Genomic DNA, 17,667 nt, shown 5'->3' with positions numbered 1-17,667 from the left:
GTCCATCCAAAATAGTTGCCTGGTGAAATTAAAAATCAAGAGTGAAAGGATGTGCAAAAGGATGTGCAAAAACAAAATCATTTACAAAGACTGATATTGCAATTCTAATGTGAATTTACTTGTGCTTGATGCTTGATTGAACATTTGTGAACATATTCGCTGTGAACAGATTGTATGTTAACATTTATGCTACTCAAAGGTGACAAGAAGCAGCATGTAAAGGAGTAGAGAGCACAGTGAAGCATCAGGCATGATGCTGAGGCTCCATCTAGTGTGGGATGTTGTCACTCACAGCACTGAGAGGCAGCACAGGGCAGGGGGCGTCCCGCTACTTCATCCTGTAAGGGAAACTGACACAAGGAGAGTAAAAGAAGATGGTAAGAAACAACAAGAAAAAAAGTATAATTTACAATTAATAATTAATTACTATTAAAGCATTTACCAACCTCAGTTACTGAACATGCAGATTTCAATAAATAGAATAACCATTAAATAGCATGCAAATTCACAGCAAAACTCACTTCAATCAGTTTGTGTGTGTGTGCGTCATGAGACTGGTTAATTTACGGACTACCTTGATTTGGCTTCATTTTGTGAAAGACGTACATTGGACATGGATAAACTGGTGAATCTACATATAAAATGATATAAAATATTTGAAAGATGAGGTCCTGTGGTACAACATGCAACAGCAGGAGTAGAGCAATATATGAACAATATATTGCTAATTTTTTAAAGAAATAATATTCATAGATTTTAAGGCCTCATGTATGTGTGTATATATATATATATATATATATAATCTGAATAATGATTATAATACAAGGTCCTAGACAAATACCCATATGTGTATTTTATTAATCACAACAATGCACAACAAAAAAATAACTGCTCAGAACACACACATGCTGACCACATACCAAAGCTGTGACACTAATTATGAAAAAACCAAGAGGAAAACAAAAAAAATTGAAAATATGATCAGACCTACATTTATAACTCTCAGACTACAACATATCTGCCATGATTTAATATAAGAATTAATAAGTGTCAAAAATAACTGAATAGCCTTGACGAGCAAGATAAGGATGAATTAATTGCAATTTACAAAAGGGGTAGATTATAATGGTGGTTGAGATATAAATTATATTAACCCATCTCAAATTAGATTCAAGTAATACTATTACATTACAGACTATTACTGAATAACTTATTCTATACTTATTTTTTTTAGCTGTCAGGAATGATTTGTGTGTAAAGCAGAAAGTCAAAGTGGTATACACATTAAAATTTTTACTAAAATGGTAAATATAATTTAAATAAAATATTCTAATATTTTAACATTAACTATCAATATTATTAATATTATTATATATCCACAAAAACAACAAAAAAGAAAACTATAAAAAAAACATAAAAACAAGATAATTGGATGATATATTTTTCAATTCATATATAAAATTTTGTACCTCAAAACTAATGTTACAGTAACACAAAATCTCACAGCTATGACACTGTATAAAACTAATATTTGTTTAAAATCTTATACATCAGCTTTTAGGCAAAAGAAACATAATAGGCATCAAAAAAGTAATTATTCTCTCAAAATTAATCTGAAGTTTATAGTTATGCTCATATTACTCCACAGCAAAGTATATGATGCTGAGCAATTCTAAAAAGCAATATTGTGATTCTGGTAAACGCTGCCTACACTTCCTTTTTAGATGCAAATTACAACGACAACTGTAGCCAAACACAATGTAAATGCATTCAGAAAATTGTCGTGCAACCTCTTCTCACAAAATTATATGCAATGACAGTCAGTGTGGACTCTTGTTTGGTAACTAAGCACACATGTACTGAAATATTGAAAGCATGCTGTTGTTTAGCTGCACATGCACAGGTCTTACCTCATCATGAACGCCCATAGCATTGATGCGTTCCAGTTTGCCGGTCCAGTATCGAGCCTCATCCTCTGGGATTTCTGCAAAATCACAGAGAGTCATGAGTGTTGCAGTCCAAGACATAAAACCTCATGCAGACCATTAACATGTGCTAAGACATTAAGATTATGTATTCAGACCTTTTAAATGTATAATGAGCTACTTGACAGAGGGACCTTAAAAATAGTCTGCCAGTTAAAAAACAGAGCATTACTTGACACTTCACTTTAAAAGCAAGTATAGGAACAAAGGGATGTTGTGCTGTCAGACTGAAGCTCCATTTGCCGCAGTATTTTTAGGAGAAGGGGAAAAGTAGTTTAGTTTAGTTCAAACTGAAAATATTTACTATATTTGTTACTTAGCAAACAAGCCATGTTTGTGACACCTGTGCATTAAATCCAGCATGTACAAACATAATATGTGCAGCAAAAAAAACTTTTACTTATACAACTGAAATCGTTTTCATTGTTTAGTCTGAAAAGAAAAAACATGTTTTCAAACCAAATCTACAGTAAAGCACATTCACAGGTATTTTGAAACCAGATTAAGAAATCGGTTTCATTGTTTGTAGTCTGAACAACAAAAAACATGTCTGCAAGCCAGATCTAAAGCACATTTATAGGTAGTTTGAAACCAGATTAAGAAATCTGTTTCATTGTTTGTAGTCTAAACAGCAGAGAAACGTTTGCAAACCAGATCTAAAACACATTAATATGTAGTTTGAAACCATTGTAGTCTGAACAGCGAAGAAACATGTTTGCAAACCAGAAGTAAAGCACATTAATATGAAGTTTAAAATCAGATTATGTCTGGACAATCAGGGTCTTGTTTTATAATCATTGCCATGACAGCTGCACTGTAAAAGTGCATATTTGTTGAAGTTATAAATAAAACTAAATTTACTGTTGTAAATAAACAAAATTAGTCTTTATACTTTACTACTAATCTTGTTTAATGTTATTGTAACTTGCCGTTTCTTTAAAACAATTTTCACTCTGGAATGGCTAGTAAATTTCACAAATTGTTTTATAGTGTGATATATATACATTTTGATCAGTGACTACCTTGTCTGAACAATCAAATCCGATTTCACTGCCAAATTGCAGACTGTCAGTCCTGAGGTCCAAATTTGAAAACAAATTGGAATTGGATCCAATTGTGTACAAAGCATCAGATACTGTGTGCAGCTCCCTTTGAAGGCACATGGGATACGGCACATGAGGAGAGTAGCTTCAAAGTGCTTGGATAAAACAGTCTGGCTTATGAATGGGATCAATGGCAGGTATCCAGGCCAAATGTGCCACTTACGAAGGTCCGACCTTTCACATCCCAACAACCTGCAGCGTGTTCACTGCCACACACTTTATTTACAGCCCATAGCTCCACTAACAATGGAGACACAGCTGGTAAAAATGTAATTATTTTTGTTAAGTCTTACACAAAGAGGTGCAAATCAAAGTGATAATTCAACCAGCAAGCGAAAAGCTCAAGCCTCCTTTTATATCTCCGCTACATGGATCCTTGTCACACTATGTTACATAGAAAAAGCCATTTCTCAGGAAATAGTGCCATTCAAGTCTAAAAGGCTTTGTTTGTTTTTATTTGTTAGCATTTAATTTGAAAAATCTACAAAAATTAGTAATTTTTTAACATTATACCACTGTATGCTGGATAAATCAGCAGTTTTAGAGAGACAATCTAAAAACTATTTTATTAGAAAGCAAGCAGCTGCCTGAAGGAGATCCACTCAACCCTGATGACATTCAACAAATCAATGGAACCCAAAAGCACCAGAGAGACAGATGGGATTGATCTCAAGCAGCTGCATTTCCAAATAACAGATCAGCAAGCCATTCTTAATGTGGAAGACAAAATAAGAAGTTCTGAAAAATGTCCACGCTGCTCTTTTACATTCAGTTGCCAGAACGTGCTTGGGGACTGTTACAATTTCTTATTTTGTGCTCCTCTGAAGAAAGTTAGTTTGGAATAACACTACCACTTAAAAGTTTTTAAGGAACACTCTTCAGGTCACCAAGGCTCCATTTGATAAAAAATGCAGTAAAAACAGTAATATTGTGAAATATTATTACAATTTAAAATTACTATTGTAATTCCTGTGATGCAAAGCTGAATTTACTCCAATCTTCAGTGTTTAGTTTAAAAAGAACATAATTCATTTGAAACAAAAGTCTACTGTAACATTAAAAATGTCTTTATTGTCAATTTCGATCATCTTAATGTGTCCTTGCAGCCAATCTTAAATCACCCCAAACTTTTGAATGGTTGCATAAATGATGAAAAAAACATGAAAGGATGTACTTTTTTAAATTACACAAACAAATTTTAAAGAGTCAGTCTCACCGAAGGGCAGTTCAAAGCGAGTGTCCAGAAGGACCCGATGTGGAGTTGGATTTTTAGTCCCATATATCTCATCTGCCTTCATCAGAACTTCAGAGTCCAGAAATATCCAATCACCAGGGCCCTCCTGTTCAGAGGAAAGGTTAATCATTACAGTATAAACATATGAAAGAGAGGAATATTTAGGACAGCTTGATGCTTGATGACCAAGTTCACTGAAATTAACAGCTACAAACATTCCATAAGAAATGTATTTGATCATGGAATGATGTAAGATTTTGTGAGATGTGCATGACTTCCTGACCTCCTCTGAATGGCAGATGCTTTTGTGGAATCCAGGCTGTTCCTAACATGGTGTCCCAGATGAGACCTTTGTTCCACACCTCTACAATGAGGCCCAGGTCCAGCCGACTGATCTCACTGAAGGTCAAAACACAGCAAAAGATGCTTCAAAAGGTGTAGCTTTTTTTGTTCGTTTTCATAAGAGGCAATTGCACCCGATTAGATTTTTTTGTAACTTTCAGTACATCATAAAATGCCCATAAAATATTTTGAACACACTATATCAATTTTACGAATAGTTTCTTTAAGGAGCAACTCATTGGAGCCTTTTCCAGCCGTAAAGGGATAGTTTACTCATCCTCATGTTGTTCCAAACACATAAGACCTTCAATATTTTTGATGAAATCTGAACGCTTTCTGACCTTGCTTAGACAGCTAAGGAACTACCACGTTTCAGGCCCAGAAACATAGTCAGGACATTGTTAAAATAGTCCATGTGACATCAGTGGTTCAACCTTAATTTTGACACTACGAAAATACTTTTTGTGCGTAAAGAAACAAATGTCGAAGTCTGACACAGAAAAGAAGAAAGGTCTTATGGGTTTGAAACGACATGAAAGTGAGTAATTAATGACAATTTTCATTTAATTTTCACGATCCCTTTAAATAAAATAAATGCATAAAAGATACACTACCATTCAAAAGTTTGGGGTCAGATGTTTTTGACAGAAATTAATCAAAATACATCAAGTGACAAAGACATTTATAATGTTACAAAATATTTACTTTTCAAATCTTTTCTATTAAATATTTTCTATTAAATCAAAGAATGCTGAAAAAATATCTCACAGTTTTTTTTGTTTTGTTTTGTTTTTTTACAAAATATTAAGCAGCACAACTGCTTTCAACATTGATATGTTGCTTTGCATTACTGGAATAAATTACATTTTATTATACATAAAAAAATAGAAAACAATCCCTTAAACTAAAACTTTAATATTCACAATATTACTGTTTTTAGTGAATTTTCAATCAAATAAATGCAGCCTTGGTGAGCATAAGAGCATTTAAAAAAAAAAAAAAAAAAAAAAAAAAAAAACTTTTGACCAGTAGTGTATTGAAGACAAATGTGGTTGAAGACAAACTGAACAATGTGTTGATAGATAACCTTCCATAACCTTGCACTATTCCAGTTTGCTGAGTGCTTGATCTCCATATTTTTACAGTCTGTGTGGTACTTCACCACACCACCAAGTGGAAAGGCACAAAAGCAGCTGAAACAGGTCTAATTAGCTTCATCTTCATTGTCTCAGTGTTTTATAAGATCCCAGGTGCAGTGTAGGATTATTCTGACATAAAGATTAAAGGTGCTGTATGTAGGATTGACACCGAGTGGCTGAACTAGGTATTGCAGTCCAAATTCAAAATATTGGAGAGGGGGACTTTGCTCACTCATGAAATGCCCCTCCTCCTCAGACTTGATGCAAAAGCAGGTTGCCAGATTGACGAGTGCAGTTGATGATGAATGAAATGTAATACTCTGTGTTTGCCGCCAACTGGCAGCCCGGGGTGCCGAAATACAATTGTGTAAACTGGCAGTGGGCAGGTTTCACAAACCAAAACAAACACCGACATTCCGGCCCGGAACACATTTTCAAAAGGAGAATAACTGACTGCAGCACTGTTTTTCAGATAAACAAGTATGTTAACTTAGCATGTTTCTTAAAATTTCTGCAAACAAATTATGGTATTTTTACGCTTTAGTGGAGTCAAAAACAAAAACAAACCACAATAAAAAAAAACACCTGACACAAAAATCAAAAAACAAATAAAAAAAGCATAGAAAACTAGATTTTTTATCTTTCAGGGGAATTTTCCCCAAGTTTTGCTAAGTATTATTATAAATATGGCACCAATGGGGCAGGTTAAAGTCTCATCACTCAAAAAAAAAAAAAATTCACATGCTCCTACACAAATGCACAAAACATTTTTAATCAAGTTTGACAACATTCTGTGTTTGAGAAGCTTAGAGAAACACTTACTGCAAATATTCTAAGCACATTGATGTTGATTAATATTAAATGCACAGTTTATTTGTACATCAGGTGTGTCTAACAAGTCATAAATTAGTTCAAATCACTATACAAATGCTAAAGTCTGCTCTGCATAATTAAATAGTACAGTGTAAAAATAAAAATATTTGTGCTGGAAAATCATGCTCTATAACAATGGCTTCACACCATCTGCTAACAGGATGCAAGTCTTTTCTACAACTGAATGAGACAAATGTGGCTTTTATCTGCTTGTAATAAATAGAGAAGACCAAAGCAGACGCGAGTGTGGCACCTAAAGAGGAGCATTTGGAAATCCATTCATTATTCATTTAGACTTTCAATTGTCTCCAAAGTGCGGTAAGGATAAGATGGTTTTAGACCCCCAGAGAGCACCTTGTTTGCTCATTTCTCTTTTTTTGCACTTGTTAGTTTTCCAGAACATGGCAAGTGACAATGGGCTGAGTTATTATTAATTGATAGGTTGCTATAGAGACAGCTTGCTGATGCCACGTACGCACGCTAAAAATCCAGGTCCGGACAGATGTGACGTCTCAAACTCACCCGCAGGGTCGTATGGAGGTTCACACAGAACAGCTGAACTCGTGACACATCTGAATGATACAATAACTTTGCCCTTTGATCAAACAAACAACTGAGGAACTATATAAACAGCTGTAATCCCATTGGTTATATCATCATAATTATTAAAGCTAGTCAAACAGGCTCAGAGAGAGGGCAAACAGACGAAAGTGTGCAGGTTTCTCTGGCTTAACCTTAATGGACTGAATTTGGTCAACGGAAATGTAGGCAACACATGAATATAGTTCAACTATAGGCTATTTTGTAAGGCAACACTGTAACGTCACATACTGTAATGTTAAGCCAGTCTTGAGTTAATGTGCTCTCAAACACTAGTACTATTGCTTTTATTTGATTTAGACAGTTATTCAAATCATTCCACACTGTATATACATGAAGCACACTTCAAATCGTCTGGCTTGTCTAGGAATAGTTTGCTAATACATTTAAAGTGATAACACTTGCATTTTCACCTGGTAGATGATAAACCAGCCTTTTTCGGTTTTAAGTTAGCATTCAGTTTAGCCTACTAGCTTAGCATAGTGCTGACTGGTTAAGAAAAAGCTTGTTTAGCTAGCACAAGATATCAAGATAAGGTATTGTTATAATTGAATGAGACAGAATCAAAATGCATTGTTTATAATTTTTGCATTCTTTTACATTCCATTCAAGGCTACGATTTATGTACCAATCATTTTATGAAAGATTTACACAAAATTTTAATATTCAAATAGAAAACAGTTATTTTGAACTGTAATAATATTTCACAATATTACAGTTTTTTTACTGTATTTTTCATCAAACAAGTACAGCCTTTGTGAACACAAGATCCTTCTTTCTTTATTGACTCAAACTTTTGAATGGTGTATGACACATAAATAACAGTACGGCTTTGAGATGGATTGTATGTGATACACAAAATGACTCTTTCACAATAACACTAAGAATTTATTCGGGAAAGCAAGCATCACATGTAATATATAATCAATAATCAATACATAATCAGTCTATACTCATCGTCAATCCCCTCTGGTGGCCTTTGTTAGTCCCAGAGGGATCAAATATTATGTCATTAACCTCAACGCTGCTTTCAAATGCTCCTCTGAAAACAAAGACACAAAGCTTGACTAGATTGAAGGGCTCTGTTCAATAATGATCACATCTGGCTTTCTGAAGTTCCATTAGGACAAGAAAGCATGAAGTCATCAATGAGAACGAGGGTACATTACTGTCCCTGTGGAAAAGCCTTAAATTCATTAGGCCTGGGACAAAATTGTACCACAGTTTATGCAGCAAAATTTCAGCATTTTGTTTACTACACTATTACACTAACTTTCTGGTGAAGAACTACATTACCCATAATTCTGAAGCCAAATCAACCAATCAAATGAGTCACTGTTACCGTGGAAACCAGAAGTACACAATAAATAAATGCTTTCATTTATTTTCAATGACCTATAGTCAGTATTGTATCACTTTTGTTGATTGAATGACAATTAAATAGCTCGTAAATATTATGGAAGTTATTCATTTGAATTATTCAAAAACAGTAAAAATCATGCCTTCTATATTTCATTAAGTACATAGATAAAATTGAGGAAGTAAACATTTTTAACGTCATTTTGGTTGAGTACCACTAAACTACAGTAATGAATTTACTAATATTTAGTATTATGTTACAACAAGTACAAAAGTAAATAATGTTTAACAGTTGAAGAAAAATCACAAATACATACAGAGAAGTCCGACAAGTGTGAAGAACAGTTGAGACGAGCTGAGAAACTTTACAAACAACCAACTCATGAGACAGAACGCATGTATGTAATATGAGGACAGGGCAGGAATCTAAATAAACAGATATAAATCTCTGAGAGAAAACAAATAAGCGACAAGAAACACCGAGCCAGTTTCATTTCCTGGAGCAAAGCCACCTGTCTTTGGAAATTTGGCATGTTCTCTGGGTGATAGTCATAAGGCTGTTATATGCAAAATGTGTCTTAAAATGTAGCGTTGTAAGTTGTTTATATGCTAATTTTTTAATTATATGCATTTAAATCAAATACTTAAACCCTCAAAACCAAGGCCCCATGTTCAGTGTCACACAATATTCACTGAAGCTTGGCACAAAGTGATCAAACAAGGTCACATTCAAACATGGTGCTACATCTGAAAGTAGGGCTGTCACTAACAATTATTTTGATAGTCGAGTAATCGGTCAATTATTATGACGATTAATTGGATAATTTGAATAATTTTTTTGTGGTAATAAAAATAGACACGGTGTACACATCAGGCGCAACAATTGTCATGTCTCGCCACGCCACAACAGCTAAAGTCTGTTTACATTGGACACGACGAAGCAACCGTTGAAAATAATTTCTAGAACGAAAATCATAAATAGAACGAGACATTAATCCACTTTCAGTCATAATTTTTCCGCTGCCAGTGTAGACAGCGTCACTGATTATAATGGGTTATTCATCCTTTTTTTGTCAGAATTTTTCCTCATTGTTATTTAACAAACAGGTAAGGTCTCCTCTGAGATCACTGCTGGGAAATCTCAACATGTTAATCATAAAAGAAAGTATTTGAACACAGAAAATGACACGTTTCACCTTTAAGAAACCAACCAGATCTAAATACACACAAACAGCCTGATTATCGGGGATGTTATCTTGGCGGCTGAGAGGCGCTCATTAGTTTGCCAACAAAAGCTTTACAGCAGAGAGTTTGTGTGGTTGCCAGGTTAGATATCTCTCACTGCCGTGACAGATGAATGACTAGCTACTAGATAATAGATTGCTGTCTGGGAAGTGGTGTCACAGTGACGAGTTGGGATAGAAGAACTTACAACATGAAGTCCTGCTCCCAGCATGGCTGGTCTCCCCTCACAGTGATGGTGGTACTCTTCACATTTTGCACTTTCAGTGTCACATAGGCGTTGAATTTATCTACAAATAAAGCAGAAGATACATGTTTATATGCAGTTTATTAAATCAAAGCAATTTAATTGGATTGGACTGAAACCCTAAGTATTTTAAGACCACAATGAAATCTAAATTGTTGTGTGACTTACTGTATAGTCCATGTTTTGCAGCTATCAGCTATGAAGCCATCTTTAGTCCTTAATTCAAGTTATGTATTTAATTAATTTATTAATTACTATTTTTTATGCATGTCATGTGCAGGGCCACCCCAACTTTAACATATGAAAGAAAATAATACTTGTCAAGCCATTTCATGATGTTTTTAAACTTTAGAATATAACTCATCCTGCAGATTTTTACTAAAAACATGAATGATGCAAAACCTCAGATCATGTAACTTAAAATGTTCAGATATTACTTGCTAGAAACCACCAGAACATGCTAGTAATCAAATAGCAACAAACTAAAAACAACTCCGAACACATTAGCAACTGCATAGCAACTCCTAGCCAACAATCTAGTGCAGCGTTTATGGTAATTAAGCACACTTCTAAAGTAACAGTATTGAACACACAAAAAAATATATATATATATTGTGCAAATCCCAGAGCACATGTGGCAGGACTGTGACTGGACTTGACTAAATAAAGCCTGAGCAATAATGCTATAGTGCTGAGTGAGAGTAAAGATTAGTGTGATTCCCCTCCCCCCACAGAGCCCTGACCTCCATAATCTCACATGAGATCCTCAACACAGGGAAAAAGCATCAGTTTAGCATCAGATCTTTATGAAATTATGCCATACATAGAATTTAGACCACAAGACGAGAATTTACCACTACTGTATATACAGATTCTGTCTTGTTAAAATCCAGTTTCATTTTGCTTAGTTTTATAATTTGGGGTTATCATTAGCACCATTGCCTATAAATGTTTGCTTTACTTCATACTTCTGCATGTTGGTTGCACCACATGACTTTGATCTGGCAGACAATTTGAGTTTCAAATATGAATAACAAGTAATCATCAAATAATATAGAAATAATTGAAGAATGTCAAACTTTTTTTTCTTCTTCTTGATATCAGGACGGTTGTACCACCCTGACATTTTTGACTCTCTACCCCCGAAAAATATCAAAATGAATTTTAGATCAGAAATGAAAATCAGAAAAGGTGCTTTTAGTTGACTGTATATACGAATTGCATTTGAATGTATTCCAAAAATAAATGAACTTTATGTCAGTGGAATATTTCAAATTCATAAGGACCCTTCATAAGCATGCATACAAACGTGTATGCAAACACGTAAACACACATACCCACTAGTGTCGCGAGCAGAAGGATTACCGAGACAGTGACATAACCATCACTATTCATTTCCTGTTCGCCGGCGATGGGGGGCCGGCAAACACGTGCCCGATTATACGGTCTGCCAGCAGTGCCTCCCACTGCTCTCCTCCCACCCAGAGAAAACCAGTGGTCTTGCATTAACAGTCATATAAACATTCAGAGATTTGACAATATTACTGTCACACAGGCCACTATAATTTTCCAGAGCAAGTGAAACATAATTATGACATCAGCTACATTGCCATGCCAAGTCTGTCTGGAAAATGGTGAAAATAATGTACAGTTTCCTTATTGAAGTTCATTACGTTTTCTAAAAACAAGAACACCAGGGAAACTGTCTTAACTTGTGACTTTATAAAAGCACTGCTGGATGTCCTGCTCATGAGAAGTGTGAAAGGGTCGTCAGCTGTTAAAACAGATTTGATAAACTTCGGTGCTTCACTGCACAGTGTTTGTTTCCTTGTTTCAACAGGTTTCCACAGAGACAAAGACAATCAGGCCTCTCCACGACAACTGAAATCAACACGAACCAGTTCAAATAAGACATGGGGGCAAAAATACCATCCAATCCATTCACAAAGATAAAGAGACTAGCTAGAGCGAGCAGGTGCTTGTCCTGCTTTAGATGACCCTATATACTTAATACATGCTGCTTATCTTATTATGCATTGGTGCATTCAGTTATTCTGAATTAAAATACACAACATCTAGTCACATTTTGATGAAAGATTATGAAGACAAGCTTTAAAAAAAGGATGTGCAATGATTAATTGTGAACAGTCCAAGAAGACCAAAAACATTAATTAAAGAAATAGTTCACCCAAAAATGAAAAGTTGCTGAAGATGTACTGACCCTCAAGCCTTGATGACAGATGTATATGAGTTTGTTTCTTCATCAGAACAGATTTGGAGAAATGTATCATTACATCACTTGTTCACCAGTGGATCCTCTGCAGTGAATGGGTGCCATCAGAATGAGAGTCCAAACAGCTGATAAAAACATAATCCACACCCCCTCCAGTCCATCAATTAACATCTTCTGAAGGCAATAAAATGCTTGTGAAGATGGTTTCCAAGACATTCACTGATGGACTGGAGTGGTGTGGATAATTGTGATGTTTCTATCAGCTGTTTGGACTCTCATTCTGACGGCACCCATTCACTGCAGAGGATCCACTGGTGAGCAAGTGATGTAATGATACATTTCTCTGTTCTGATGAAGAAACAAACTCATGTACATCTTAGATGGCCTAAGGGTGAGTAAATTCTCAGCAAATTTTCATTTTTGGAGAATTATTCTTTCAAGAATGTAAAAATAGTCAGGTTTGATTTCTCAAAATAAATTAGCATAATATTCAAAACATAAAAGCAAAGTTTGTTTTAGAGCAATGATTGAATGACAGGTGAGTAAACTGTTAACAAGACAGACTGTTCAAAATGATGTATTTGAAGATTTTCTGGTAGTTTTGGGGCCACTGTATAGCAAAACAACGCAAACACCAAAAATGAGACATTAAGACACAACCAATACAACCAGTGAACTGCCACTGAAATCCATTCTCTGCTATGGCTCAAGCCAGGTGGAGGTTAGGGTTGACAGGAACTAATCAATCAAGCAATGAGCGTCTTGAGAGACAAAACTATGACGTTATAGGCATCACACCTGGCCTGATTAGCAGAGAGCCACTTTACATTCAGATGCCAATTAAAGATTCAGCACATCTCCTGATTATCCATTATGTCAGGAAGCGTAGGAGAGAGGGAGGTGGGGAAAAGCTTCAGATGAAAAACATATCAGGTGACTGAAACTGTAAAGTGTGAATTTAATCATATTAGAAGCTTATTCTGGCCAAGAACCACCTACAGAGGCTCTGACTGACATGAAAAACATCCAACCAGAGATTGTTTATTTTTTTGTGCCTTTTAGTGACCAGCTTATTCTGAAATAAATAAAGAAAAAAAATCAAATAATATAACACAGCTGCACAGAAATCACAGAGAAATTATCAGAAAAGAGTGGTAGACTTCTAAAATTTCTGTTTGTAACATGGATCTCTAATTAACTTGCTACAAAGTGAACAAACAAAACTCTGAATATCCTACTTAAATCCAAACTTTAAACCTTAAAACTTAAAGTTTCATGGGAACATGAAGGTTTTATTGTTTTTTTGATGACTGCACCACATGTCATCATTCATTATTGAATCTAGTTGAGTTTTCCTTTAAATTAGTCAAAGGTAGCATACAATCGAGAGTTGACATTTCCGCTTCAGCTCCCTGTTGAATCATGTATGAGGTATGGGATGGATCTGAGGTTTGTATACGCAGAGTCACACGAGGGATTCTTCTATGTGCGCAGTACCTGTACATGCTTTTTGCAGTTTATGCTACATCAGCGAAGAGTTCAGTATTAGTACTAGTATTACAATGCAAGTTCCATTTGCAGTTACATGGCCCAAATTATTTTTCCAATGCACTCCATGGACTTCTGTTTAATATAGGTCACACTTTTAGAGGCAGGATAAGCCTGGCTCTGGCCGAACAATCTTAGTGGTTTTAGAGAGGTAAAGTAAACACTCTCCAGCGCTGGAACACAAAAGAACCACCTGTCACAGACAGACAGAGGCCGACAGGCGTATTCTCAAGCGACTGTTTACTCTCTGATACAATAGAGCCAGTGACACAGTATTGCAGTCTGACATGTGCTGGGCTGCTTGTTTGTTTAAGTGATGGCGCAGAGTGATTGGGAAATTCAGGATCGGGTGTGATCTGAGTGAAGAGTGCTCAAGAGTCCCAGAGGGAGTGAGAGGCCTACTAATGTCTCATTTAGATGAAACAGGCTTTGTCTGGTTTTATTATCACGGAGGGACGGACTATTTGTAGAGATTGTTAAGGCAGAATTTAAAGGAGATAAGATATAAATATGAATGTTTTAAGAAAACAGTTATTGTACTCCAAATTTACTCAAAATATCAGCTCATTAATCATGGTCTTCTGAACACAAAAGATGATATTCTGAAAAATGTTTTGGTGTTTGTGTCCCTACAATGAAAGTCAGTGTGGTTGACCTTTTTTCTTGTAATTGCTCGTTTATATATTCAGACTTTTTTTTTTAAATCACAGTTGTGAGATATCAACATCTCAAGATGTTCATGTCTTTCTTTCTTCAGTCGAAAAGAAATTACTTTTGTTTTTTGAGGAAAACACTGCAGTTTTTTTTTTTTCTTCATATAGTGGACTTCAGCAGGGACCAATGGGTTGAAGGTCAAAAATACAGTTTCAATGCAGCTTCAAAGGGCTCTAAACAATCCCAGCTGAGGAATAAGGGTCTTATCTAAAGAAACAATCTGTAATTTTCTTTAAAAAAAAATTATATTTATACACTTTTTAAACACAAATGCTCAGCTTGCATTAGCTCTGCGATGCGCGCCTTTATTAGGTGATATTGGAAAGGTCACGAGAGACGAAAGTATCAACCCAATGTTTACAAAGCGAACATGCAAAAAAAGGCAAATGCCCTTTACAAAAATGTAAAACATTGAGCGTGTTTACATGCACGTTCTTAAGCTGATTATGCTTAATAATTTGGTCATGTAAACGCGGTAACCCATTTTCTTTTATCAGAGTAAATAAATAAATTAAACAAACAAACCGCAACACAACAAGTATTTTTCCTCCCACTCACACCTATCACGCAATGCAAATAAAAACAACAACCCCCTTTGCTGTCGGCTTTTTGAAGTGTGCATCTGTGATACGTGACAGGAACGCATTGTTAGAACAGCTTTAAGCGCATCTAGACCGAGCAAACGTCTTGCAGTAAAGAAAGAAGGAAATATATCACAAAAGCAGACTCAGAAAATGATAAAAATGTGTTCTCATCTCGTGCAGCAGAAGTAGAAGTGGTTCAGTCACAATGCTGCGTTTATAACGGCATGAGAAGATAATATACGAGCTGTATGTTTCCTGATATGTTGCAAGTTTAATTTAACATCACAACTGACAAATGTATGGAATACTCTGTGTCGGATATGCAAATTATTATTTTTTGATGTTATTACAGGGAAATAACCCGATTTATTAATGAAGTCATGTACTTGCGTTGTCAGGTTACTGATGTGCATGTAAACGGGGAAAACTGGTTATTTTAATAAGCTGATATTTCTGAGTTATCAGCTTACTGGTGTGCATGTAAACGTGTTCATTGATGTCAGATGATTTTAAGGTTGGAGGAGAAAATTAGCTGGAGTTTTTAACCCAAGTACAAAGACAAAGAACTAACCGTGCGTGACCTTTCCAGCAGGATTACGTAATGTGTGAAGATGCGCATGCGCATCGCAGAGCTAGAGCAAGCCGAGAATTTGTGGTTAAAAAGTGTATAAATATTTTTTTATTCATTTCTCCAGATAAGCCCCTTATTCCTCAGCTGGGATCATGTAGGGCCCTTTGAAGCTTCACTGAAACTGCAATTTTGACCTTGAAATCGTTTGCCACCATTGAAGTCCACTATATGGAAAAAAATCATGGAATGTTTTCCTCACAGAAAAATTAATTTCTTTGTGACTATAGAAAGACATGAACATATTGGATGACATGGGGGTGAGTAAATTATCAGGAAATTTTTATACTGGACGTGGACTTAAGGCAGTAGTTCCCAATCCTGGTCCTGGAGAACCCCAAACATAGCATGTTTTTGGTGTCTCTCTTACCTGACACACACATGTGTGGTCTTGGAGTCTTCACTAATGAGCTGATGAGTTAAATCAGGTGTGTTTGAATAGGGAGACATCTAAAAGTGTTGGGGGTTCTCCAGGACCAGGATTGGGAACCACTGCTTTAAGAAATTAAGTCTTGTTTTCTGAAAATACTATCAAAATTATTTTAGTTTTTGCTTAACATAAGTAAAAAAGTGATAAGAAATTGCCAAGAAAATGCCAATGTGACAAGAAAAATTATCTTTATTCAACAGTGAAACAAGATTATTTTTCAAACACTATTTGTTTTTTTGTTATTAAACGATTTAATATCTGAAGTCATTTTGCTTATAAAGGAAATGTATCTCTTGATTTAAAAATGTTTAGATATTTTTAAAGGAAAACAAAACATAATTTTTTGCCAAGCATGTTGTGGACCAAAAATAAAATTAAAAATTAAAAAAGGACATAACGTGAGGATAGAATTTTCATTTTTGGGTAAAGAATCCCTTTTAAAATACTCATTACAGATCTAAGCATTGCTCCAGGGACAAAACCTTGGATTTACATATGGGTTTACAGCTTCACACCTCCCTTAAACTCTAGCCAAAACCTATATTGTGAAAAAATAACCACAGTAAGGCATCCTGTGACATCCCATTACAATACAAGAGCTGGTGCAGAGCTTTTTTGTACCTGTAGATTATGATTTTCAGGAAAACACAGCACACACAAGTCACCTTCCTGTCCAGGGACACAGTAGTCAGGCTTATGGGATCGAGGTGAAGGCCAACAGTGTGGGGATTTGCAAATAGGGAGGGTGTGGGGATTTGGGCTTAACCTACACTGATCTTACACACTAACTCACAAGCTACAAGCTCTGGGACTCAAACAAGATGAATGGCATGAGGGCAGAATCAGTTATCAAATGAACCCCTGAACTTTCAGCAGGAGAATCAAGGTTTCTGAGGAGAATCAAGTATATCATGTAGCTGTTACGTGACGTGAAGTACTGCATTTGTGTAAATTGTACCAAAATAAGTATCAAAATCCAACACTGTCCAAGAATCACAAAACCTAGATGATTTACATAAGATTTCCACGGCCCAGAGAAAAGCAAATATTGTTTTTACATAATTCTGAATTGCATTTAAAAGAATAGAAAAACATAAGAGATTTTGCTTACCTGGAGGTCCTTGGAGTTTGGCTTTCTTAACTGCAAAAAAAAAAAGAAAAAAAAAAGAGTAGTCAGAAGGACAAAATAATTACATAATCATGCTAAGAGTTACATACTGTACATTGGCACAACTTTAGGTAAAAAAAAAAAAAAAATTTTAAAACCGGAAGAAGATCATATAAAAGAAGATTATATATTTTAACAGTCTTGATGACTTCCATTGTATGAACCAATAAACACTCAAAAGAAAAGAAGTCATACAGGTTTGGAAAAACATAAGAGTGAACAAATTACAGATTTTATT

The 17,667-nt window shown here is 35.3% G+C and overlaps 2 protein-coding genes across 3 annotated transcripts in view; one reads left to right on the top strand and one right to left on the bottom strand.

Annotated features, from left to right (window-relative positions):
* The window catches only part of LOC109054485 (cytosolic purine 5'-nucleotidase), a 595,585-nt gene that overhangs the window by 343,118 nt on the left and 234,800 nt on the right, over positions 1–17,667 (top strand). The gene's annotated exons all lie outside the window — the stretch shown is intronic.
* LOC109052044 overlaps positions 1–17,667 on the bottom strand; it is a 38,567-nt gene that overhangs the window by 11,793 nt on the left and 9,107 nt on the right. Inside the window, exons 2-7 of the mRNA XM_042732309.1 lie at positions 17,373–17,402; positions 10,068–10,167; positions 4,606–4,721; positions 4,305–4,428; positions 1,911–1,984; positions 293–350 (exon numbers count right to left, since the gene is read on the bottom strand). Coding sequence (XP_042588243.1) covers positions 293–350; positions 1,911–1,984; positions 4,305–4,386 — 214 coding nt within the window. The 5' untranslated portion in view covers positions 4,387–4,428; positions 4,606–4,721; positions 10,068–10,167; positions 17,373–17,402. The remainder of the gene's footprint in view (positions 1–292; positions 351–1,910; positions 1,985–4,304; positions 4,429–4,605; positions 4,722–10,067; positions 10,168–17,372; positions 17,403–17,667) is intronic.

Source organism: Cyprinus carpio, chromosome B10 (genome assembly GCF_018340385.1).
Source record: "Cyprinus carpio isolate SPL01 chromosome B10, ASM1834038v1, whole genome shotgun sequence".
Lineage (NCBI taxonomy): Eukaryota > Metazoa > Chordata > Actinopteri > Cypriniformes > Cyprinidae > Cyprinus > Cyprinus carpio.
The sequence above is the reverse complement of the archived record's forward strand: the minus strand, read 5'-3'. Positions and strand labels throughout refer to the sequence as shown.